The 25,494-nt window shown below is 37.8% G+C and overlaps 1 protein-coding gene across 1 annotated transcript in view; it reads left to right on the forward strand.

The window, feature by feature from the left end:
* Positions 1-25,494, forward strand: part of LOC103924226 (chromosome unknown open reading frame, human C20orf194) — a 98,740-nt gene that overhangs the window by 48,164 nt on the left and 25,082 nt on the right. Inside the window, exons 9-24 of the mRNA XM_009332714.1 lie at positions 1,130-1,207; positions 3,465-3,563; positions 4,221-4,276; positions 5,402-5,537; positions 7,173-7,254; positions 8,287-8,323; positions 10,947-11,034; positions 11,448-11,524; positions 11,814-11,858; positions 12,320-12,365; positions 12,714-12,825; positions 13,724-13,794; positions 14,588-14,638; positions 15,466-15,553; positions 19,193-19,296; positions 22,823-22,969. Coding sequence (XP_009330989.1) covers positions 1,130-1,207; positions 3,465-3,563; positions 4,221-4,276; positions 5,402-5,537; positions 7,173-7,254; positions 8,287-8,323; positions 10,947-11,034; positions 11,448-11,524; positions 11,814-11,858; positions 12,320-12,365; positions 12,714-12,825; positions 13,724-13,794; positions 14,588-14,638; positions 15,466-15,553; positions 19,193-19,296; positions 22,823-22,969 — 1,317 coding nt within the window. The remainder of the gene's footprint in view (positions 1-1,129; positions 1,208-3,464; positions 3,564-4,220; positions 4,277-5,401; positions 5,538-7,172; positions 7,255-8,286; positions 8,324-10,946; positions 11,035-11,447; positions 11,525-11,813; positions 11,859-12,319; positions 12,366-12,713; positions 12,826-13,723; positions 13,795-14,587; positions 14,639-15,465; positions 15,554-19,192; positions 19,297-22,822; positions 22,970-25,494) is intronic.

Consider the following 25,494-nt stretch of genomic DNA (forward strand, 5'->3'; position numbering starts at 1 on the left):
CCAGCTTGAGTTCTTGCTTTCTTCCTCCTTAAAGTCATAAGGGGATTTCAAGTGGGAAGTGGCATTTTTAACTTTTTACGTAACTGTTTATGCATGGTTATCTGTTAGGCAGCTGCTATATGTCACAGATGGGGAGGAAAAACCAATCTATGGGAGGAAGTACCTTTGGGATCACTGTAAATCATCTATAAATGAATATTTCTGCCCTTATTAAAAGGGGTGTTCTCGGTTCATTTTTAGCTCCTCCAGCTGACTTTCCCTCTGCTGTGCATTCTATGCTGTTAGACTTGAAGATAATCTAATGATGATAATTTATTAATATTTTTTCAGTGTTTTAAGGGCAGTTGCTCTATTACTCTCACTACAGAAGTCACAGTTGCTCCAGATGCTGTAATCCAGAGAATTTACTGTACTGATAGGTTTATGGAAGTGATGTCTGGGAAATCATTGTTGCCATATCTAATAATAGGAGTAACTGGAATAACTGTAAAGCAGTGGTTTAAGAAAATTCCACTCAGTTGCATTTTTAATTAAGTGGATGGTGGGGAACCCTGTAAATACAGAAATTATTCAAAAACAAGTGTCCCCTAAAAAAGAAATTTTGAAAAAGGGAAGAATATATTTTTGAATAGTGTGCTCATACCCATCATCTTACTACTTGGAAGAAGGTATTGCTAATTGCTAGGTTAAACTAGCTTAGCCTAAATTTACATTACGCTTACAGCAAGAATTGGCTGGTACATAGGATGAGTAACCTTGGAATCTGCTTCTTGTCTGTCTTGTCTCAGAAAACTGATCTTTCCCTTTTGGTTGCACCAGCTGATACTATTCTTTGCAATTAACTCAATTTTGAAAAACTTAACGAAATGATTCATTTGAAAGATGCAAGCAAAACTTTGTGCGTACTTTAAACCCTCACTTGAGGAGATGAGTCTCCGAGGCATCCAGAACACTTGCATTTGGTCAATTCTTTTGTAACCAGTAGTGTAAAAATATTTCTGAATTGAGAGTTAAGGAGAACTCTTGGACTGGGCGGTGTGCTGCAAGTCTGTTTCAATGTGGCATAAACCTGAATCTGTGGCATTCTTCACGGCGTTTTTCACAGGAGTGCGTTTAAAATATTTTTCAGTTAATGGATGTCAGTGTTGATTTGTGGAAGACATACAGCAAAATGGATCCTGTTTCCTTGGAGGACTTGCTCTTTGAGGTAATGTGTGTGAAATATTCTGAATCGACTTCTAGTCTGTCAGTGTAGCTGCAGAGCAAAATTGTTATTTTGTTTGCTTGGTTTTTAATAGTGCTTATGTACTTAATCTACTGGCTCTGCATACTGTTGTTCGCAGGGCCTCTTTCCTTTCTTCAAATCTACCACAATGTCTGCAAAACTTTGAAATAGCTTGTCTTGAATTCCTCGAATTTCTTAATTTGCCTGAAATTCTCCTAAAAGTTTCTCTAAATGGTGCGACTATTCTTCAGGTCATAGGACTGTGTACAGAGTACAGAAAGCTGGTATGTTTGTGTGTGTTAATCCTCCTTTTGCAGCAAGGGGGAAAAAATCCACTTTAACATACAGCCATTCTTCCAGGAAAAAGCCACTTTTGTGATTGCTTTGTAACTACTTTAAGCGGATAACAGTGACACACAGTGGCTGCCCTGGCGCTTTGTGAAATACAAACATACAGTGTAAAGTGATTCCTCATTTTAATGCGATGGTCTGATCTCAGTGCTAGAGAAGAAAGCAATGTATGAGTATTAGTATATATTATTTTGTTGCTAATTTTTTATCAGTTTCTAGCTTGAGAGCAAAGTAGGCTTCTAATATGTAGCAAGTTCAGCAGTAAGTATCCTTTATTAATAAAATATCGGTAGTTCACACCAATTTGGTTGTTTAATCAACTGCTGTAATGAAAATTAAAATGTTATACAGTTTACAAGGCTGTCAGTCTAAATAGTCACTCTATGATACTTCAATTCCCCTTTCCTGGGGAAGCAAGAGAAATATTTGGGACTGTTTTCTTGTACCTGGTAAGTCTACCCATAAACAAACTTACTTATCCTATTTTGAAATTTTGAGCCTGAAAGTTGTTGTTAAATTGACTTCAAATTTTCTGGAAAAAAAACCCCAAACCCAAAACCCCTAATGAATGGGGTTTTCATACAACTGGTTTCATAGAAATCGGTGATTTTAAAAATGATTCATTTTCTCCATGAGTATGAAGCTAGGTGCGCTTAAAGAGCATTTGAAGCTGGTATATGTTCATAGTTTTTTTTGTTAACACAGCTTTGATTTCAAGAAGTTCTGATTTTAACTCTACCTGGAATTTAAAAGAATATTCTGTACAATATTGGCATGTTCCAAATCAGCTGATAAAAGCATTTTTTAGTTCTTAGCTTCTGTGAAAAGCTTATTTAAGACTAGAATATTCTCCTATGATAGTTTCTCCCCTTAAATATAAGCCTTCATTTTAAACCTCTAATATAAGCTTTATTAGTATTTTGGAAGGCTTGTAAGATTTCATCAACATTCACTCTCTAAATTTCGTTCATTATTGCATTAATGAAGTGGCTGAAGTCAAACACTGTATAATACTCATACCACTGCTAAAATCGTAGTTCTAGTTTTGCCTGCTATATGTCTGAAAAACTACACTTTCTAAAACCAGGATGTCTCTCATCTTCCAAGTTAGTATGTGACAAGTAGCTGAAAGTAATCTTGAGAGCATTTTAAAATTGCCTAGTTCTGTGAGGTTCCTGCTTTATCAGCATGACACACTCTTTTCTATTTATTGGTTCTCTGATTTTTTTAATTAATTTGAATGCAACGCTTACCTGTAGTCCTCTTCCTTTTTTTATTCTGCTTTAGTGAGGTGTTACTGATATTTCCTTTTCCACTTACCAATTTTTTTTACAAATGCAGATAAAGAAATGACTGTCTGCCACTTGCATATCATGAGCTTCCCAAATTCCCCACCCTGTTCCTTATTTTCTGACCATAAACTTACTTAACGTCGGATACAAATTACTGCAGAACCATATGCAGGTTTAAAAATTGAAGATTAAATCTGTCCAAGTGTTCATTTTGGAAGTCTTACGGGAATCGTGAGGTCCGAGTTACAAGTGATCTCAAAACAGTGTACTTCCTTAGGTTAAAAGCAGGTAGTGCAGGGCTCTGGTCCTTTTCCCTCTCCTGCCTCTTCTCTCTCCAAAAAACCCCACCAAACCCAAACAAAAACTCCCCACCCAGAAAAGACACCCTAAAACCCAGCAGAAAGTCCGTATCTTTTAGAAGATGTTTATTTTCTTGTACTTACTGTTTCATGGGGCAGGCTGCAATAGTGCACTGCGTAGTGAAATGTAATCTATGTTGTTCTAAAGTAATGGGGGTTCATTCAGTACAATCTGCGACTTCCTTTCTCTGGTATTACACTTGCCTTATTAAGTAATGTTGAATATTTTTCTTCTAGGATTTAATGATTTTTGAACACCAGTGGACCAACTTTTTTGCTAATTTTGATACTGAAATTCCCTTCATTCTGGAGCTATCAGAATCTCAGGCGGGGGAGGTATGCCTGCTTCAGTAATCCTCTTGAAATGCTAGTGTCATCCATGCAGAAGTAATACGTATTCAGCATTGGGTTTTGTTTGTTGTGTGTTTTTTGTGTTTGGTTTTTTCTTTTCTCCCTACCCCATCTCACCTTTCATGTCTGAGGACTAGAAACCTATTGTTTTTAAGCTCACCACCCACCTTACCTATCCATGGTGTGATGCCTGGTGTAATTCAGTTGAACGCTTGTTCACTGACAATTGAGCTTAGTTGATTTCCATCTTCACCACAGATCCCTATTTGTAGGTAGACTGACTTTCATTTTGGTGGAAGCTCCGGTATGCGCACTTCCTAACAAGTTGAGGTTGCACGTGTCAAATCTGAAACATAACTGATGGTAACATACAGCATGGGTAAAAATAGCACGGTGCTTTTTAGTAGTGGCTGTTGCTTTTTAAGCATATACAAGACTGAATGGTGTTTGGGTTTGTTTATGGAGGTTGGAAGCAGTTTTTGAGGGTTCAGAAGTTTTCTCTGAGAAGGATAATTCAGGTTTGTTCTTAACGATCGTGAGGATAGAATCATAGAATCATAGAATCATTAAAGGTTGCTGGGCTAAAGATCACGCTTTCTGTTCATTTACTTGTTAATCAGATTTTTTTTTTCTTCCTCACAGCCTTTCAGAAGTTATTTCAGTCACGGAATGATCTCAAGCCATATAACAGATAACAGGTATTACTCATTATTCCCTGTGAAATTGTGGTGTCACTAGTACCTCGATACATTATTTCCATATCTCTGATGCCATAATGCTTAAAATTCCTTTTGGGACCATCTCAGTATATCACATCTCATCTTCACATACTTAAAAAAAAAAAAAAAGCAAAGGCATTTCTGGCTGGGATAAACTGAATTTTCATGGGATTTAATGCTATAGTTATTACATATACAATGTCAATATGTTTGAAACCATTTACCTTGTGCATTCTAATATGATCCATTTCTTCATGGTCAGATATCTAAACAAACTCATAAACTTATTACACAGGATGGTGTTGGTCCTATTTATATGATACTCAAAACCAATTAAAATATGAAGGTTGAAGAAGTCAATATACCTTTGTGAGTCACAACATGCGCAAGACCAATGCTTAAGTCAGGGTAGTTAAAAACCCAAATCTTAGCCAATATAAGCTGGGCAATGCAGGTCAGCTTTATTTGATTTCAGCATAGAATTTTAACTGAGAGGGGAAGGTGGTTGTCATATGTTGCAAAACCAAGCGTTCTGCTGTTTGAGCTAAATAAAGGTTGCTTAGCTACTTGAATGTCTCTGCAGGTTTTTCTTTATTTGGAATTAAACAGTGGAGTTCAATGTCCTTTATTGTTTTGAGCATCCTATGTTGTTTGAATTTAAATAACGAAAAGAAAAACCTTGACCTCTCCAGCTGAATCTTGGGCCCAAAGCCAGAACTGAAACCAAAATAGTTTTGTTTAATTCCAATATAGTCATTTCAGGGTTTTTCAAGATGGTACATTTAAAACTAGTCAGCTTTTCAAGGCAATTTACTTTAAAAAAGAGGAAAAAAAAACTTCTAATAGCATTTGGGAAACAGCCTTGAGGTATGTTCTTGTATATGAAAGAAATTATAGTCCTGTTAATTCAAGTAGGTTTTTCTTCTTTGGAACTTGGTCTTTTCAATGGGAAGCTTTCTGCAGCTGTAGCAAATTTTTTTTTTGTCCTACTCTTTTAGTGAGAAATTCAATAGTTGGTCCATTGGACTTGAAAACTTTGTTTTCATTTGTTGTTTGCAAGTTTTCTTCAAGTCTTTTGGTGGTGATACCTTCTTTTCTCCTTAGCCCTAGCCGGCAGCCCTTCGTTCTGTTTGGTAGCCACTCAACTAAGGAAAACTTGAACTCTGGTAACTTTAATTTTCCATCGGAAGGACATCTTGTTCGAAACACTGGCCTTGGTGGAAGCACTGCTAAGCATATGGTAAGGCTTTTAAGTAGTTATCTGATATTTTGAAGCAGTGTATATTTTCTTTTTATTCGTACATTTTTTTTTTGCGCCCTTAAAATGCTTACCTTCCATGAGTTAAGTACCCAATTCTTCTTAACATATAAAAGCATATGTTACCTTAACAATCGGTCAGTTTAAGGAACAAAGTTCCTTTTTCTTTCTTTTTCCAAGTCAAACTATACTGGATGTTTAATCGGGGACTGCTGAATGAGTTAAAGTATTTTTTTCCTCTGTAAAAAGACAACTTTTTAAACGCTTGTGGTGCTGTAAATGTGTGGGTGGGGGAGAGGGAAATGCTGTTTGTGAGGACGTTTGTCCTAGCCATAAAGTGAAAATCTTCCGGGCAGTAGCATATGATGTACTTAACTCTGACACACAGATTTTATTTTAATCAGAATTGTTTAGCCATTTCTTAAAAAGAAATGGACAGACACTTTTTTTGATAATGACTTTGTGAATAGACACAGGATACTTACGTGTATCCAAATTTCAGTATATGCTTCAGCAACTGAACAGTTTATGAAACCCTGAAAATCTTTCTGGTGTTCAAAGAATGTTAAGATCAAGTTGTAAGATTAACTTGTTTCCATTTTCAAGTAAAAGCTTAGTTTTAAAACATATGATGAGGTCGATGGCTTGTTGCACCGCCGCGCAGGGGACGTAACTGGGGAAGCGACCCCAGGGAATTCAGATCCTCTGGCTGGCTGGGCTGGGTGCATCAAGAAGGTAACTCGCAGCGAAGGAGGAGAGGTAGTGTGCAGATTGCGTTGTGTAGTTCTCCCTGCTAGCCGATTTCCACAGGCTCTGGGAGTGTCCGTCAGTTGTGCGAGTCCAAAGTCTGTGCTGCTGAGGAGATGGATGTGGTTGAGTACAGGTCATCGTGGAGTGAATGTATGATTGAGGGAATGAATTTATGATCTTGTCATGACAACATTTCATGCATAGTTGCCTTAGGGATGGATGGATGTGGGTATTCTGGACACATTGCATATGTCAAAAGCCTGAGAAAGGATTATTTCAGCATCCCAGTGAAATCTCATCCTCCATTTGCTGCTCTGTCTAACCCTGTTTCTGTAAAAACACTTCCAATTTTGTATTTTTCTCCCCTTGTTAACTTTCCCATTAAGACCACTTGATATCTTTCAAAATGCAAGTACAATTTTATTCTGAAGTACTTGCTCCATCTGTTGTCCTCAGATTCTGACATTGTTCTTAAAAAGGTGGTTTATTTACAGGTACAGGTGATACTGTTTTAATAGGGTGTCATGAAAATAGTAAATAAGACCAAGTGCAAGCATAGTTATGGGAACGTGACACACTTTCCTCTTCATGAAAAGAGCAGTTGACATAGGAAATTGAAAACACGTGCTTAACGCTTATGGAAGTCAGAGCTCATCTCCTTTCCCAAGTCTTTCAACCATTCAGGTCAAGTCAAAAGTGAAATATACCTTTGAAAACGTAAGTTGCTTTTTAAAAATCCAGTTAAGTCTGTGATGTACACCTCCTGTAGTGGTTAGAAGACTAAAGGGAAACTTAGCTTATTGTTAATTATTGCACCAATATTTTTTTACTAAGGTCTTTTTGTATCTCATTACTACTGACAACTAGGTAGTGCAGTGTGTATCTCCAAAGGGACCTCTGGCTTGTTCAAGGACCTATTTTTTTGGAACCACTCACATTCCTTTCCTGGGTAAGTATATCAAAAATACCAAGCAGTAATTTAAGGCAGTTATTCTTTTTTAATTATTTAAAATTTGTAGTGATGAAGATGGCTTTGATTCCTTTATTAGCATTAGGCCACGGAGCGGTAGATACTCTGTAGTTCTGTAGCCAACGCATGAAATCATAGCAGAACATTGTTCTGTTGCACATCCTGCCTTCACGTGCAAAAATCTGTCAGATATTCACAAAGAATGATTCAAAGGTCAAGAAGTGTATTTGTGTTTGCATCAGAATGCAGTGTGCAGGTAGAGAGTGGGCCTTTTACAAGTACTAGATAAACACTTAAGTCCATGTTCCATACAGGTTGATAGAAAAATGGTCCCCAAAAATACAGTAATTCAAAGTGGTAGTTGTCAAATACCTGCTTTTTTTTGGTGTTGCCCCCCCCTCCATATTTGAGGATTTTTAAAAGGATAGAGAAAATTCTTTGACATTTATCCTTTATCCTCTGGTTTGGATCCGATATAGTGTGTTACAATAGCTGTCTTCCCTAATAAACACAAGCCATGTGAAATTTTTAAAAATCATTTCCTCACCCATTTTAAGTGGCTGCATGAGTCCGTGGATAAAGTCAGTCTCCTTAGGGTTACTATATATCTTGAAACCATATCCAGCTCAGAATGTATCTGAAGAAAAGATGGTTGGAGGCTTGTGAAGTGGAAGGAATTATAGCGTATGTTTGCTCTAGTTGTGTTTTTTCCTGGGCATCCAGGAATGGCCGCTTTGGGAGGCAGGGTACAGCGTGAGAGCGCGCTTTGTTCTGACCCAGTGCAGGTGTTTTTAGGGGATGCAGGTCTTAGTCTTGGCCTTGGTACGTCCTGGCTGTACTGATACAAGTTAATCTGTGCTTTGCTCTTTTTTAAATCTACAAACAAGCTGCAGTTGTATAAAATACTGGATAAATGTCATGTAAGATACGCAGCAGAAATGTTATGCCCAAGGAGTTCTGTGTGAACGCTTCTGAAAGTGCTTAAAGCAAACGTTTTTATTTTTAATACAGGAGATGACAATGAGATGCACAAGCAAGCTGAACAAGTGTAAGCTGCCAACTTTTTGTTATTCCTTAACTCTTCACTCTTTCTACCTTGTGGCAGTAGGTCAAAACCGCTTTTAGTCAGCAGGGGCTGTTGGCATTTGCAGAGCTACGTTTTTATTTATAACAACGTCAATGTGAGAGGATTTCAAAGGCAAATTGCTTATTGAGGGTTTCAGTGAGCAAACTAGGAATTGTTAGTGTGACATCTCTTCTGCTGTACAGCTAAGTATGAAAGGAAATATTGGTAAATTTTGCTTAAATTTTAATAAAACTTTTTTATCTTAACACTTATCTGAATCGCTTGAAAATGTACTTCATATACACTGAGGGAGAAGGTATCTGTAACTGAATGGGAGCATGTTCCACAGATAGAAGTAAAAGTAATTTTTAGACTAGTTTCATTAAGCTAAACAATGTTTAAGATTTATAATGGTTAGTGAAAATGCCAACAGGGAACACTCAAAATTCCAAAGAAATTTCACTACGTTTAAGGATAGATAAAAGTTAACTTCCGCGGTTTTTTTGTTAGTAAGCTACAAAGCTTCCGCACATCTTGACCTTTTCAAAATAAAACTTTGTTTATGCGTGTTGACGTCCACTTCTCTGCATGTTGTAGATACCTGTCAAGCTTTAAGAACATGGTAGATAGTCTGCTTTGGTACTGCTCTCGATCTCGATAAACCAGACCTTTCCTTAGAGGTTTTGTCCTCCGTGCTAGTTAGGATAAGTTTAGGAGCCTGATCTTGCTTCTGCAGCAGAGCGGTTTGCAAGCCTGCGTGACACCTTAGCGAGACGTTAAAGGTGTGTCAGAGGGAGCTGGTAGTGGTGACCTTTCATGCTAAGTGCTGCTGACTTTTGGTAATTGTGATAGGGTTCTCAAAGACATAAAAGTGAAGTTACTAGACTGAGCAGCAGATTTTTCATTTTTTATAGTAAAGTTAACTTCGACAGGTAATTTTGCTTATGTATATGTTCTTCTGAAACATACAGAATATTTCTCGTCCCACTTCTAAATGACTTTGTGCTAAATACAGTTCTAACAGAGATGGCTAGAGAAGTTCGGAGCAAAGCGGAGGTCAGCTGATAGAGGCAGTGTTTTTTATGAGAATATCTTTTTCTTGGAAGTGTCCCTGTATTGGATCAAACAATCTAGTTTCAACAACAGCAGCAATATTAGCTTTTCTGGCAAACCTGACCTCATGATTTTGGAATTAGTTTGCAGCTGAGTCCTGTAACTGGTTCTTATATTTGTCAATGTTTTCCAATGAAATAAAAAGTGGAAAAATATTTCATAAGCACTATTCAGTCCAAATTTGGCTGTATTTAGGAAGCAGAACTGCAACCTAGATTGCAGGCTGGCTGGAGTGCATAAACTGTGTAACTTTAAGTATCCCTGGGGTAAACTTTGTATTTTTTTTTTTTTTAAGACAGTACCGTTTTCTGGTTTGCATTGTTATTGTTAAAATTTTAAAATGGGTAGAAGAGTGAGGTAACTATAGCCTATTAATATAAAGCACAGCCCACTGTGAGGTGTTTTCTTGCAAATATATATGTGAATTTGAGTGAAAACAGGAATGGTTACAGAGTTAGGAAGAATTATATGCGTTTCCTGTAGCGTGTGCACTGAAAACATAAGTTAAATGCATGTGTTAGTACATGAAATTACATGGAAGAAACCTCAAAAAGTACTAAGCAGGTTTGATTTTAAAATCTCTTAGTGCTGTTGGGGATGAAGTTCAGAGACGAGCATTGGTGCATTTTGAGGTTCCTCCGTGTTGGGCCATGTTTGGGAGCTTCAGATGCTTTTTTCCGTCCTTCAGGAATGCTTTGCATATGGCTTAAATGCTGTGTCCTTCTCTTTCCTCCGCCCTCTTCCCTCCCTCAACATCTAGCAGCTGCAGAGGAGTAATGAGAGGAGTTAAAGTTTGGGGAAGTAGGACTGCTTTGTCGATCTGCTAATCTTTTTGTTCCAATTTAGCTGGAAGACAGAGGCTGATGTTTCTTCGTTGGGCACAGGTGGTTTTTGTCCAATAGTTCTGGAGCTATAAATATGTCAGTAGGTGTAAGTTGCTTCTGGCGTCGCCTAACCCTTGTTTATTCCTGTACAATTTTTTGAATTCCCTTTTAAGAAGGGAATCGGACTTAGCTGTGATGTAGATGTGCTCAAAAGGTTGAGGTGACTGGCTTGTTTTGGTATGTTTTTTGCTTGACGTGCTCCAGAACAAGTCAGTCTCTGAAGTCGGTTCGCTCTGTTTTCCAGTTTTGCTTTTGCGGAACATGGGGCTACTGTTCTCTTCTTGTTGGAATATTTAGGATGTGATCCTCAGCACAACTGCAGCGGAAGTCAACAATGACACTTTTTTTAGCTCTTGACTGAAGAGAGCAGGGATACATTTGTGTCAAGGTTTTTTTCCCCAAGATATTCTGTAATTTGAGCAATTTACTTGCTCTAATTTATTTTTTTAAACTGAAAGGTTAAGTATAAAGCTATTTCTATGCTTATTTGAACAAGGACCCCTTCCATATAAGGGAGTTGTGTTATAAGAGGAAAAACTGCTCCTTTAAACGGAGGAAGAAGAAAACTCTATCTGTCTAGTAAATGTTGTGTTTGTATTTCTCTTCAGTACGCTGTTGTCGCAAATATATACTGCTGTTGTAGAGGCTGTGCTTGCTGGCATTGAGTGCTATGCTAAAACTTCCACTGAATCCAAGGTAAATGAAGCCCCGATTCTGTACACTGTAATTGTTGATTTGGATTGCTTGCACTATAAGATTACACGCAAACCAAAATAAAAAAAAAAAATGCAGTTGACTTGAAACATTTATTTATAACATTAATGAAGTTAATCCCGTGGCCTCCAACCAGTCTCTCTGAATTCTGTTTTTAAGAGAAATTTCAGAGTATATCTAATCTTATCCATCTACAGTTGTTTTTCCATCTTTCATGGATTTTCCTAACCTTATAGTAAGGAAAATCAGCTATGTGAAAGAACAAATTTTAGCCTGGTGCATCAGTGTGTTATTGTTTAGTGTACGGTCTCTTGTTTATCTTATGGGTGCTCCTGTAGTTGCTGGGATTTGGAAGTAAGGGAAAAGATACTTTATTCTCAATTTCCTTCTTTCAGGCAAAGGAGGTAGCAGAGCAGATGCTCATGTCTGTGTTAGATACCCTTCATTTAACACAACTTAAAACTGCATTACGGTATGTATTTTCAAATACTTATTGATTGATGTATTGTGTCAATGTATTAGCTTCTTTTGGGAAAAAAATAAGTCAAATGTTAATTTTAAACTGAACTTGCCTGACTGCCAAATTCCAAGACTTCATAATGCATTCAGGTTATTAAAATCATTATAATTATTCCATTTTTCTTTTCCCGCTTTTTTAATCACTTCAGCAGTTATTTTGCTTTAAATCAATTACTGCTTATTTTTCACATGTAGAAGAAGTATAAAACACGTTTTTCACCAGTACAATTTTTGTTCTACAGCTCCAAAATCGCTTTTCAAATTCAGGCTGTGAATAATCACGGAAGGTTTGTATCACTGTCTTACACTTCTTGTTATTAATTAGTGTTTTTAGTACAGTAATAAGTTTATTTTTCTTGTCTTGGAACTTCTGAGAAAACACTGCATTTGATTATTTCATACAAGAGGTACTAAATGCTTTTGTGTATGAGTTTAATGATTTCATATCTGTAATTCTGTGGAATCTTAAAAACATTTTAAAAAAATCTAAAACAACTGGGCAGACCAATTTTATTAACTGTTAATGAGTAGAAGCAGCATGAGCCCATTAAGAGATTCCTTTTAAAACTGTGCTTTTAACTTAGTTGATATCACAAGCTTGTGCTTTTTTAATCCCCGTGCTGTCTAATTGACTGAAATGGCCTACAGAAATAAGAGTTTGTTTTAAAATTAAATAGCTTTTTTGGCTGCTCTGAAGTAACTCAAAATGATCTAACCTTTAAATATTTAATTATCATTATTGTTCTAGAATTACTCCATTAGATAATGCGGATAGCCTGAGTTTGATTAAAACGGTAAGTAAGCTGTTCAGTATTCTGATTATACATTTTATTAGAAAATAGAGCTTGAGTGGCCTTTTTTAATGGGGCGTGCTGAGGTTTTTATCTATGTGAATACAAACGTAAGGGGAGAGACGAGCTAGATCTCAGATGCTGAAACTGAGGTAAGATTGAGTTTTAACATGAAGTCAGACAGTGGAATTTGGAATAGAACATTAACATAGAGTTACGATGTCAGACTTTCCACCACAACATAAAAGCGGTGTTTTAGGAGGTTTAAAACATACGGATTTTGCTGCTTCAATTGAAATGTTTCAAGTTCTGCTTTCTCTTTCTTTCTGTCCAACTGTTTGATTGCTGTAGGCGTCTATGATGGTATTTGACATTCCAGACTTGTTCACAGGAAGAGGATGCTTGGGATCTGTTGTCTTTTCGGAGTCCTTTCTAACATCACAGATACAAGTAAAAGAAAAAGGTAACTAATTTTAAATTCTAACACCAGCGTTGTCATTCTGTTAGCTTTGGTGTGACGGAAGAGCAAAAAGGCTTCTGATGGATGTCACTACTGTTACCATTATGGTTTTAAGCCTTTGGGTTAATTAAAAGACCTAAATGTTTTAGCTTGCTAGTAATGAATATGTTCAGTGTCAAGTTTCTCTAATCTCACTGAAAGGACTTTGGATTTTATGGCTGCCTTGTGATACAGCAGGGCTGAGGTGTAAAAAATTCAAGTGTAATAGTACCCTTCCTAAATTGGCTTCAATCTTAGTGAATGTTTTCTATTGCATGAGGAAATTCAAACAGCTCTCTCCCATCACTTTTGTAACACTCATTTTATATGATATGTTTTAATTTCAGTTGCTCTTTGTTTGGAAGAGATGAAACAAAACTAAAAAAGGATATGATTTTTAGAAAGCTTTTTGGAACAGTCTTACATTTAAAATACAGGATACTGAGTAACTTCCGTAACTTCAGACAAGTGCATATTTTCCAGGTTGTTTACATGTGATAAAGGTAGTTATTGAGGTTGTCTGAACAATATTTATGAACTCTTGTATCCAGACAGCCTGTGGGTTTTTAACCATGGGAGTTGGAACACTTTTGGTGGGGAGGAGAGCAAAGGAAGAAGCCATACACTAAGACCAGAATAAAAGCAGGGTTTCTTTGGTATTGTGTAGCAGCTCTGTGTATGTTACAGCACAAGAAGGCTGGAGCTAGTCTGCTGTGAAAGCTTCACTTAAATGCTAATAAGTCCTTAAAATAATGAGGAAGTTTTCATATTTCCTAAAGAAATTTCAAGTCATAACTTATTGAACAGTCTGAAGTATATGGATGGTATTATACTACTTTGCTTTCCATTTACTTCCCTGCAGATGGCAGCATTAATTCAGAAACCAGCCACGTAATACTGACTGCAGCTATCCCAAGATACGCTTCTTGGCTGGTTAGTACACTAAAAGTTATTTAATTTTTTCCTATACATACAGATCATAAATGAAAACTTGTTATAAACGTATGGATGTATGAGGAAAAAGTATGGAACTTGGGCGTGGAAACGCCCAATATTAAAATATTAATACTATTCTGATTTTTGAATTTGGACATGAAATGAAAAACTAATAAGTAGGAACAGGCTGATGGTTCCATTCATAACAGAAGTTTTAAATTATTTCATTTTCACCACTTCGGTTTTTTAGCTGTGTAAAGGCCTGGGTGTTTTTCAAGTACACACTGTGACTTCTGAAAATTCTGTTTGTTGTGGGGTACTTCAGATCACTCAGATGTCTGCCCCAACAGAAAGCAAGGTCTGCTTCCAGACCTCTAATGTACCACACTGTGTTAGAGGTAGAATTCCAATGAATGTTATGAAATTGGGCAACATTATACCCTTTGGCAATCCATACTTCTTAAACACTTCAACAGTAATAAAAAAATAAGACTGAACGGGGTACACGACTTTGTGTCTATACAATACTATTTTAGTCTATAAAACAATCTAATGGGGAGTATCCCTTGAACGTGTTTCAAGGAACTATTTCAGTCCCATGGTAACACAGTATTGAAGAGCACAAAGCTGTCTTTGAAGCACTCTGGTCTCAGGACTTTATCTGTCTGTGGTACCTAAGATTCTTGTTTGCCTTGAATCTTCTTTAATGCTTTTTAGCATTTAATGCGTTTAGCACGTTAGGCTTGCTGTATCTACTAACACCACAAATGGAAACTGTTTCTGGCTACAGGTTGAAGACAGTGATGTGAAACTGTCTGAAAAGGCACAGCATATATTGAAGGTAAAATTTTACATTTTTGTTAAATGATAGAAGTTACGCTTTCAAGAACCAGTATTCAAAAAAATCTTAGCTGCTAGCAAAACTGGCTTTTATTATGTTTGTTACTCCTCTTCTATGAAAGACTTGTCTGTTCTGCCCTGTCTCTGTCAAACTTTGACCTACAAAAAAAAAATACATTGTGTGTAAAAGTTTGAGGTTTTCTTTATTTCAAAGAATGACAAAACCCAAGAGCAAAAAGAGTTCTAATAAAGCTACGATTTCATGGAAGTCTCACTAAGTATTACCCATGGAGCTCATGTGTTTCAAAAAAATCCCCAAAACTTAATGCCATTCTACATGCGACTTCCTTTTAACTTAATTAGCATGCTAAATGTCTGAAGGAAAACACTTTAAGCACCATGAAAAAGAAAAGAATTTGGGATCTGGGAACATCTTAAACCACACAAGTTTCACATTTGTGGTTTAATTTGTGGTTACCAGAAATCTTCATTATAATTAGATTTATTTTCCTGTAATATACTTTTAGTTCAGTAGATTGACAATCTAAAAACAAAAAGCTGTGCCTTGTGGCTGTGACAATAACTTGTAACTTAATAGCTGCTGGCAAAACCAAAGCCGGGGCGAAGTGCTTTTAAAAATTATACTCTTGACATGCTGTCTTTCACTAGTTCTTCTGTATCAATGCGGTTTAAAACTCTTAAAAGTTCTGACAGATGCCATTTAAAAATAAAACTCTTTTCTTGAAGCAAAAGCATGAGAAGATATTCTTGCCTGGATCACAGTCCTCAATGCAGTCTGTGATATCACTGTTGGTTTTTCCTGTTTAGGAAGACAAATCTTTTCTGGGCACTTTACTCACTGGAGGTGATGGAGCGTATATTTATTCTAGCAATCCACAGGCCATGCCTGCAGAAGGTGAGATGTGTTTTTTCAATTACTTATAGAGTTGGTCCACTTTTTTTTAAAAAAAAAAAAACAAACATGAGAGGGGTGCACAGTTTCTGGGACTTACATGTCTGGTGAGCGTACCTATGCCATCGTCTTAAGCTTTCTTTCCATTTGCCTTTGCAACTTTCTCTTGTTAAACTCCATGTTTTACTTTTTTGTCCCCAACCTCTGCTTGAAACTTCTAGTCCTAGAAGAGGGATTCCTGTCAGAGCCATAGGCTTGCTTTTGAGGCACACGAGACTTGTCTCCCATGATTGAGAATGAGTCTTTGCAGAGCTGGGAGATGGCTTTCTCCCGTAGTTAAAGTTCGAAAGCGTGCACAAATTGGCTGCTTCTATCCTTAATGGATGGTGTGCCATGTTTTCTGCTTTTCCTGTACCTATATGAACATTAGATTGGAAAGACTGGGCATTACAGTAGTGACAGTATGCCATGGGCTCTCAGCTCAGGCAGTAAAGGCAAATATGTACCTTTTGGGCAACGTGACACGCTGTCTGTGATGTAGGAGGGGATTGGAATGATTTGCTTCTACATTTATTTACAGCCTTGTGTTCTTTGCTCCTACGGAATCCTCCTCGTGGAGCTGCATGCTGTTCCAGTTTTTTTCCATTGTCATTTTCACTCAGGAACTTCAGTGTTCATTAGCACAGATGCTCACCGTGTTACAGAAAGATGCTCGATCTTGGTCCTTCTCGGATTCAATCCAAGTTACTGCTTTCTGATGCAAGATTACTAGCAACAGTCTTGGATCGTTCCTCTTCTTTTGGTGCCTTTTCGTTCAAGAACTTAAATAATTTGAATATCCCAATAATATGACTAAAGACAATTTGGCAGGACTGTTGGGAGGGGTTTCCCTCACTCCACAGCCTTGCATTAATGTGCCTTGCTTTGCCTTGAGAAAACTCACGGAAGAATAAATAGAAGTTGTTGAATCAAAACATATTTCTTAAGGCACAATGTTTTTATATTCCGCTGTCCAGAGAAGGTACTGTTGTCACAGTGTTGATATACAACAGAAGATAACTAATATCTGACATCTAAGTGCTTAGTACAAGCTGACGATCTTTAGGGGAAAATCTTCAGCTTTATTGTTTTTGTAGTTATGCAAAGAGAGTATTGAGGATAAACAATGATGTACAAGGCAATTAAATAGTGACTTTCACATAGTGGAATTTGCTTTTGCTCTAATTGAACAGATTTTAAAGAAAGAAGGTTAATGCAGAGTAACATACTTAGCTATTTTGCAATACAGTACTGTGGGCACAGGTTCACTCAGTAAATAACTAAGGAAAAGAATGGTGATTTTTTTTTTTTTTTTTGGCTTTGTGAAAACTGGCTGTGTCTGCCCCAATGGAGCAATTGACTTTTCCCTTTTTTGGGGGAGATTTGTGAAGTTAAATGTTTTGATAACTATTGGGATGGAGAGTTTTAAGTAGGTGGTATAAGGACTATGGTGTAACACTTCAATGAGCGAGATATTTTCTTAGGTGTCAAGTGAAAATGAACTTGATCTCGTTCCCTTTCATGTACGCTGCAAGACAGTTTGCTGTGCTCTAATTTGGGCTCTACTGAGGTTGCAGCTATGTAGTGTTGCAAGAGTAGGTGAAAAAAGGTGCTGTCACACAGGTGCTCATCTTCCTTCTCTGTCATGCGTGTCTTACTGTAATAAGGCATACATTCATGAATAAAATGCATCAAAAAATTTCAAGCTGTCAAACCTTTTCCTTAGTATGCAGATACAACTGCTGTGTTAATGGATTTTTGTAGGCTGAACTTAACTGAGCAAGTCTTGCCAGTTAAACTCTGTTTTGTGATTGTGTTCTAGGCCAGATTGGACGGGGCTTTGAGCAACCTGGTCTAGTGGGAGGTGTCCCTGCCCATGGCAGCGGGGTCGGAACTAGATGACCTTTAAGGTGTCTTCCAGCCCAAACCATTCTGTGATTCTATGATTCATCACTCGTGGAAAATATACAAGTAGTATATCAAATTGTTCTTGATATAATTCACTGACTTTCATGTTAAAGGAAGCTGTTTTAGTTTGGATTAATTAATACTCTTTTTGGCTTGCTTTTCTGTTACAAAAGAATTAACATCTCTGATTTCCTCTCTTTCCCCATTGACACATTCTCTGTGAAGTGTGATATTCCGTGAGATTTGACAGATACTTGTACTTGAAGTGTTGTATTTTGCATTTTTCTTCCTCGACCACTCAATAGAAGGCACATACCTGTGCTGTGGCTTGGATTTTGTGAGCACTGGAAGCATCGGCAATGAACATCTTGTATATGTTCATTAAACCTCCACATCTATGTAATTATGTATGGCTTTGTCTCCATTCTACTTGCTCTGAATTTGGACCTTGAATTTGTGATTGTGTCGTGGTTTAACCTCAGTCGGCAACTAAGCACCACACAGCCGCTCGCTCACTCCCCCCCACCCAGTGGGATAGGGGAGAGAATTGGAAAAGCACAAGTGAGAAAAACTCGTGGGTTGAGATAAAAACAGTTTAATAATTGAAATCAAATGATAATAATAATAATGTACTACTAATAATAATAATTCACAAAGCAAATGATGCACAGTGCAATTGCTCACCAAAGTGATGCACAGGGCAATTGCTCACCACCTGCCGACTGATGCCCAGCCAGTCCCCGAGCAGCGGCCCCCCCCGGCCAGCTTTCCCCAGTTTCTGTACTGAGCGTGACGTCCCATGGTATGGAATGTCCCTTTGGCCAGTTTGGCTGTGCCCCCTCCCAGCTTCTCGTGTACCTCCAGCCTTCTCAGTTGGTAGAGCATGGGAAACTAGAAAGTCCTTGGCTAGTGTAAGCATTACCTAGCAACAACTAAAACATCGGTGTGTTATCAACTTTGTTCTCATCCTAAATCCAAAACACAGCACTGTACCAGCTACTAGGAAGGAAATTAACTCTATCCCTGCCGAAACCAGGACAGTCTCTCTTGGCTGTCACTAGGTGGTTAGCTTCCAGGGAAATTGCTAGCCCAGTAACAGTTGTCTCTATACGCAAAAGAAAATGCAAGTCTGCAGGTAAAGGGCTTTTCTGTTTTTAAACTTTGTCTCGGTGAGCAAGTGAAAGGAAAACTGTCGTCTTATACTTTTTTTTTTTACTGTCTGCATGGTATGTGTTAGCGTGGTGACATTTTGCTGAAAATCTGACTAACTTTAACAGAGTTACAATGTTTAAATTTTCAGTTGTTTTGGATGTAAGTTTTTCTTAAGCTCTTGTTTTGTCAGTTTTACATTTCTGTAAGTTTGCAATTCAACGTGATGGAATTTTTTTGGCTTTAAAAAAAAAAAAGCCACAGAATATTTACGATAAGTGGGCTCCAGGGGATAAGATTAAGTCAAATGCAATCATAGACATGATTCCTGCCTTTGATAGTAAGATCCAGTAAAGATCAAATGGTTGTGCTCTGAATGCTGTCTAGATGCTATCCCAATTCTTTACTGAAATGTACTGCATGTTAAATATAACAAAAATTCTGCAAGAACATAGATTTCTTCCTCAGAAAGAAGAGGCTTTCGTCACATGATGCTGAAATATTGATATGTACCTAATACAATTTTTTTTTTCTTTCAAATTCTAGGCAAATTGTACTACTTTTCTGATGGCATTCTCTTTTCTGATCCCCACCATGGCAGCATTTCCATTTCAAAGAACCACATGAGTTCCATTTCTCTCTATGATGGGGTGAGTATTTTGTTTGTTCCTACTGTCAGAAACTTTTTATCATTTTTTATCGATAATTCCGTAGGGTACTAGTACAAAGTTTTAATTTCAGTTGCAGTTTTACAAGTGTGTTTGTGAAACTGTAATAACTGATGCAGATCTCTACACGTTTGGTATTGGTTAGCTTAACCGATTACTGATTAGCTAAACCACAAGGAGTAGAGAATTTTGTGTTAGACTGAGTTATCATTGTGGTCTTAATAGTGTGGAAAATGGCTTTTTATTAAAAGAAAAATTGCAGAATGTAGCATTCGTAAAGCATCTAGCAGTCTTAAGTGATGGATAGAGAAAAGTTCAAGGCATTGTGCAGTCATATGGTGTATTGGAGGGTGAAATGCTGCCTTCTATTCAAAGTATATTTAACCTTCAGTCAAGTGTTCGTGGCAGTGTACTACTTATCTCTGGAGAGGTCACGAGCAGTGTCTGTCTACTGTCGTAGAGCGTTGTGTAACTGACAGGGTGAAGGGAATGACTGGGTCATGTTTCCCAAGCTGAGAAGTGAGAAGGAAGGGCACGTTGTGTGTAATTACACATATTCTGAGTAATTACAGTAAAAGACACAATGTGTTAGGCGTAGACTTTTGCCATTCCTGTGATCAACTTACATCACTTCACTTGGCCAACTTGCCACGCTAGTAGTTTGGTCTTCTGGCTTAGTGGGAATTGAGAGTTAGGTTAATGATGGCAACTCAGCTTTTTTTTTTTTTTTCCTCTGCAAGGCAGACACGCTGGGTTAACTATCACTTTTTCAGAATGGAAAAGAGATTATTTTGGTTGGTTATTGTCTCTAAGCACTGAAGAAAATAAAAATTCCCTGTTTCCTTTAGTTTCTATTTTCTTCAGGTACAGTATTACACATTTGTTTAGTGACCTCCGGAAAGCATTGTGTTTGCTATGATTTCATCATATAATGGAGGAAACCGGTAAAGTACAATGAAAGTGTGAGATTCAATTGAGATGAAAACACAACAGTGAAGAGAATCTTGCCTTAGCTGCCTTTTCTTGTATATCATATTGATTGCCCCTTGGTAGTTTAAGAAGCTATTTTAACACTGACCTTCCTTCTATTGTTTGATTCAAGACACTCACTTTCATAAAACTAGCTATTTATGGGACCTGGCTATCATTCTTGAACTGATGCCAGATTTTTGTGTAAAGCTAAACCTTGACAGAGAGCATTTTATTGTTCAACTGACTTGGCATAATACAAGGGTGGAGAGCTTAAAATGTTAAGAAGTGACAGGAGAAGAAGGGTAATTGTTAGTATGCTTTTTCCGAAAGTTATTGCAACAACAATATTGATGGAAAGGAAAGGATAATTTAATGCTTGGATTAAAATAAAAGATACAAATACTTTAAGAGAGGCAAAGTACAGTTTCTTAGCAGCTCTATCACCATGCCTGCTAGATGCTTCTCTTTTTAACTTGAAAATGTCTGCACTTCTGCCTCCAACACGTGCTGCAGGCTTCTCTATTCTGAGAAGCTGGGCACCTAGCTGCCACCTAAGCTCTGGAAGTCCTTGAGGCTCATAGACATCGAGTGCATGGAGGACAGGGTAGATTCCTCACAAAACTGTACCATGAAGGTCTAAAGCAGAAACCATCCTAATCTTAGCTGAGTCAAACATAAATCTCCCGTCTCGTAAGGCAGCACTATTCTAGCTTAGTACCAGCCATCCTGGGAATAAAAGAAAACCTAATAGGCTACGCTGCCACCCAGTCTCCAAACTCCCAGGTTTATTTCTTTTTCTTCTGCAGCTGTTCATAGAATCATAGAATAGTTTGGGTTGGAAGGGACCTCTAAAGGTCATCTAGTCCATCCCCCCTGCCGTGAGCAGGGACGTCTTCAACTAGATCAGTGTCTCGATAAACTGTATAAGGCATCTTTACTGTATAGCACTTTAAGGCGTTATGTGCTTGGTTTTAAGGTCTTACTTAAGACCAAGTATTTCAGCTTGTAAGTACCTGAATTCAGCATTCATTTTGGCCATTAATCCGTGAACAAATATTATTAAGTAATACTTAGATTTCACAACAACATTAACATCTTGTAAAACTTCGAAATGGATTCTTTTAACCTTATGTCTGTGGGGATTATTGCTGCTTCTTTTCAGCTTTTTTCAATTTGTGAAACCCTAAATGTTTTCCAGGAGGAGGAGCATGTTCTGATGGGCACTTCACATGCAGATTGCAGCATGTGTGAGTTGGCCTTTTAGTCACTCCTCATGAAACCTGCAAGCTATCCTGCAGAATCCAGGGTCTATGGACTGTGTTCCAAAAGCCGTTTTCTCGTAAGAGAAATTGTTCTCTTTTAGGAGAGCATTTTTGTATGTTCTTCAGTAACCTCAATGACTTTGAGAGGCTTACTTCTATAATTAATCCCTCAGTCAGCAAAGGGTAGAAATTCTGTTTGCAAATGTCTCTGAATTGATACCGATTCTTATGTAAGTGTTCCACAACTTGAGCCTTTTCTTCTCAAAAATTAGTAAGTAGAGTTCTTTGCCCACTTCTGTTGAAAGGGAGATGGATGTTACTTGATTTCTGATTTGAACCCTAGGTAATGGAATCCCTATCCTCCAGGGATATTTCACACTGCTGAATTGTACTGTATTTCTAATACTTGGTGTGAAAAGAGTTACCAATCAAAGCTTGAGCGTAAAACACTTCAGCATCCTGCAAAGTTGTACATAAATGCCTAACCTGAAATCCAGAAAATCAAGGGTCAGTGTTGATTTGTTAGGAAAAAAAAAATCGGACAACCTGAGTTCAGTGCTTCTGAGGGAGACTGATCTTGAGGGCTTCAGCTTCCTGTTGGTGAAGACATAATTCAGGTGAAAGAGCAATAGATTTAGTAGAACTGTGTGAACGTTAAAGAATCCAAGAGAAACAGGACACTTCCAACACGCAAGTGACCTACACTTTAAATTGCGGGCCTGATAGTAGTATCTCATTGCAGCATGGTTCCTTTCAGATCAGAAACTCATGAGCATGGTATAAAAAAAGTTTACAATAGCCCCATGCCATCCTTCTAATCTCTTTAGCTGATATTTAATTCATTCTGCCAGGGTATCTGTGTCAGAGGAGATTTGTGGGTATAGATGAAGGTGGCTTTGTTGTGAAGCGTTAGCAGAGGAAAGGGCTAAAGGTCTAGTTCTCGGTGGAGGGAAAAGAGTAGATATTAAAATGCAAGCTTTTCTTTTCAAGACAAGACAAACCTTAGGTGCTTAGAACAATCTCAGATGCTTTCTTTAAAGCTTATGATGTTTCTAATAGCTGCAAAGTAGAAACTGAGGAGTACTGTAAGTGGCTGCGGTTGATCCTTCTGCTCCATACCCGCACTATGCAAGCTAACGAATGTTCAGATCTTTACGCGTGCCCAGCTATGACTGCAGTAGTTCTCTTCTGATCTCTGCTATTTAATGTATCAACGCTTTTCTTCACTTTCAATAACTGTTAATTATAATTTGTTCTGTTTCTTCCTTTTCTAGGATTCAACCAGTATTGTTGCTGCTCTCTTTATAGACTTCAAAAGTTCCTTGCTTGCTCATCTACCAATTGAATTCCATACCCGAGACAACTTTTTGATGATTGCACTTTTCCCCAAAACAAAGATTTATAAAGCTTTTTATTCACAGGTAAAGTAAAAAAAGGTTGGTTTGGGTGGGAGGAAAACCACACAATTATTCTTTGTGTTTCAGATGAGAGGCAAGGGTGAATTTGTTGATGTCTGTCTTAACGAATTACGTTTGGGAAGAAGGGGTTTGTTTCTCATGTTAGTTGAGCCACTAAAGCTTGTCACCTGATAAGTAAATACAGGAAAGGTTAAAGTTCAAAGTCTTTATTACATCAGTCTTCACAAGCGAAACCTTTTCCTATATCTCGGTGAACAAGCACAGTTTAGAAAGGAGAAGGGGCAGTTAATACTGAAGGAGCAACAAGTTAGGAAATACATTGAAAACCTCCTCTATGAAGTTGGATGGGATTCACCGAGGGTACTGAGAGAGATGGCTTATGTGATTTTGAGGCTGCTTGTCATTTATATAAAATCAGGGTGTTGCAGTAGGAAGGACGGTTACAGATAACTCTTTCGGTAGTGGCAGATAACATAACAAGGGGCAGTAACCATAGATTGCGGCTTTGAAGATCGGACTGAATGTTAGCAGGAGGTTGGTGCAGCGACTGGAACAGGTCACCCAGACGGTGAATCTCCACCTTTGAAGATTTTTGAAAACTTGGCGGGACAAAGTGATGGCTGAGCTGATCCGTATTGCCAGCAGTAGTCCTGCTTTTAGCAGGAGGTGGGTCTGGAGACCTCCAGAGGCTCTCTTCCAGTGAGAAACTCTGATTCTCTCTGACCTATGGCATGTACCTTGCAGACTCGAGATTGTTGCGGACTGCCCTGCCATGTAGACCTACCTAGTCCTTCCCAGGAGCATGATTGCTCCTGATCTTAGGACCTTGCATGTGTGAGAAACTTCAACTTATGTATGCATTTCTAGTGATTGTGTTGCTTGTTAAGTTTAATGCTCACCATGTGCTTTCATTTTGTCTTCTGAAGCCAGCGAGTGCTCTAAAAGCTTGTTTTCTAGTAGTTGCATTTTAAATGTAGCACTGGTGTATAATTGGCTACAGCAATTGTATGTAGTGGCAGAGGTTCTATTGTGTTTTTTTGTGGTTAGACACATTTGGATCATGATCCTTGGGGAAGTTTTGTTAAAATCTTTAAGTATCCCATATGGCATTGTATTATTCTCTAAGTAGATTGGCTTCATGCATTGTAATGCAGAGGCTTTTAATAAACAAAACTTCATAACAATAGCACTTTTGAGGAAGTGAGCCTGGAGATTTTAGGACTTCACAAGGGTTTTAGTATGCGATCATAACACTGGATTGGAAAAGACCACCTAGCTCAGTGAGTACAGTCCCCACTGGTAGTATTAATCTTACCATAAAATTTTTCCTCCTTTTATCTTAAGTGTTTAGATTCCTCCCACTGTTCCACTGTGTGAGTGGTTGGGAATATTTTATTTGTTTGTTTTTGAATTTTCAGCCTATTTTATTAGGTCTACTTTTATATCTGTGTTTTTTTTTCTTTGGCTCCACCAGCGGACATCCTCGAGGTATTCAGAAATTTCGGACCTATTCTTTCTGGCTTATTTGGCCCGATAAAATGAAACCAGATCCTTTTTCATCTATGCTTATAAAAAGTGCTCTTTTCCTCTGATCGTTGTAATACTTCTCTTTTGATCTGTTTTTTGGCTGTAGAGTTCCAGACTGTGTATAGTATCCGATATGAGGGTATTTGTTTCTTGTACAGAGGCATTAATAGTTCTCTCTTCTGAAAATGTTCAGAGGTACCCTTTACTTTTCACTGCTGCCTTGAATTAATAGATTGTGCTCTTTTTTTTGAGAGAGAGAGAGACTCTTTCAGGTCTTTTCTCTTTTGCTACCCACTAATATTCCAGCTGATTCTAGAAGTGTTTCTGTGCTCATGCTTGCTTTCATACTTACCTTCCTCCTATTTTTCTTTCTGTTTCTTCCATTCTTACAGTTAGATCTATTTTTCTATGAAGCATCCCAATGCTGTGCAGACTGTCTCCCAACTTGGTTCCCCAAAATGCTGTCAATTCACTTCAGTCTATGGCAAATTCACTGCAAAGGGTGTCACGGGGCATTCCCTAAGCAACTCTGCTGGTGAATGTCCCCAGCCTTCTCCTGTTTTTTTTGGTGCTCTTTAGACCTGTCCTCCTTTGAGTTAGCTTTTTGCCGAACAGTTCTGTACTGAGTTTCAGTTTCTGCAATTTAACAGTTTCTCATCTGGCACCATACCAGTTACTTTGCTCAAGTTCAAGTAGATGAAACATGTCCTTTGTCTTGAAGGTGTTTATCTCATGAACGAAAACTAGTCGTAAGATCAAGTGTACCTGATTGTGTAAGCCATGGAAATGTACGATTGTATTTTGTTAGTATTTACCTTTAGGTATTTATTGATTTCCTCCAAAATATTTTCTAAAAGTCTGCATGCCATTGAAGTCTCACAGACATAGTAGTCATTCTACAGAGCTGTAGTTACAAAGATTCACTAAAATGTAGGTACTAGTTTTACTCTTCTCCAATCATATGGCACGATACCTCGCCTACTGGACCTATGCTTTAATTA

This window comes from Pygoscelis adeliae, unplaced genomic scaffold (assembly GCF_000699105.1).
Source record: "Pygoscelis adeliae isolate BGI_AS28 unplaced genomic scaffold, ASM69910v1 Scaffold29, whole genome shotgun sequence".
Lineage (NCBI taxonomy): Eukaryota > Metazoa > Chordata > Aves > Sphenisciformes > Spheniscidae > Pygoscelis > Pygoscelis adeliae.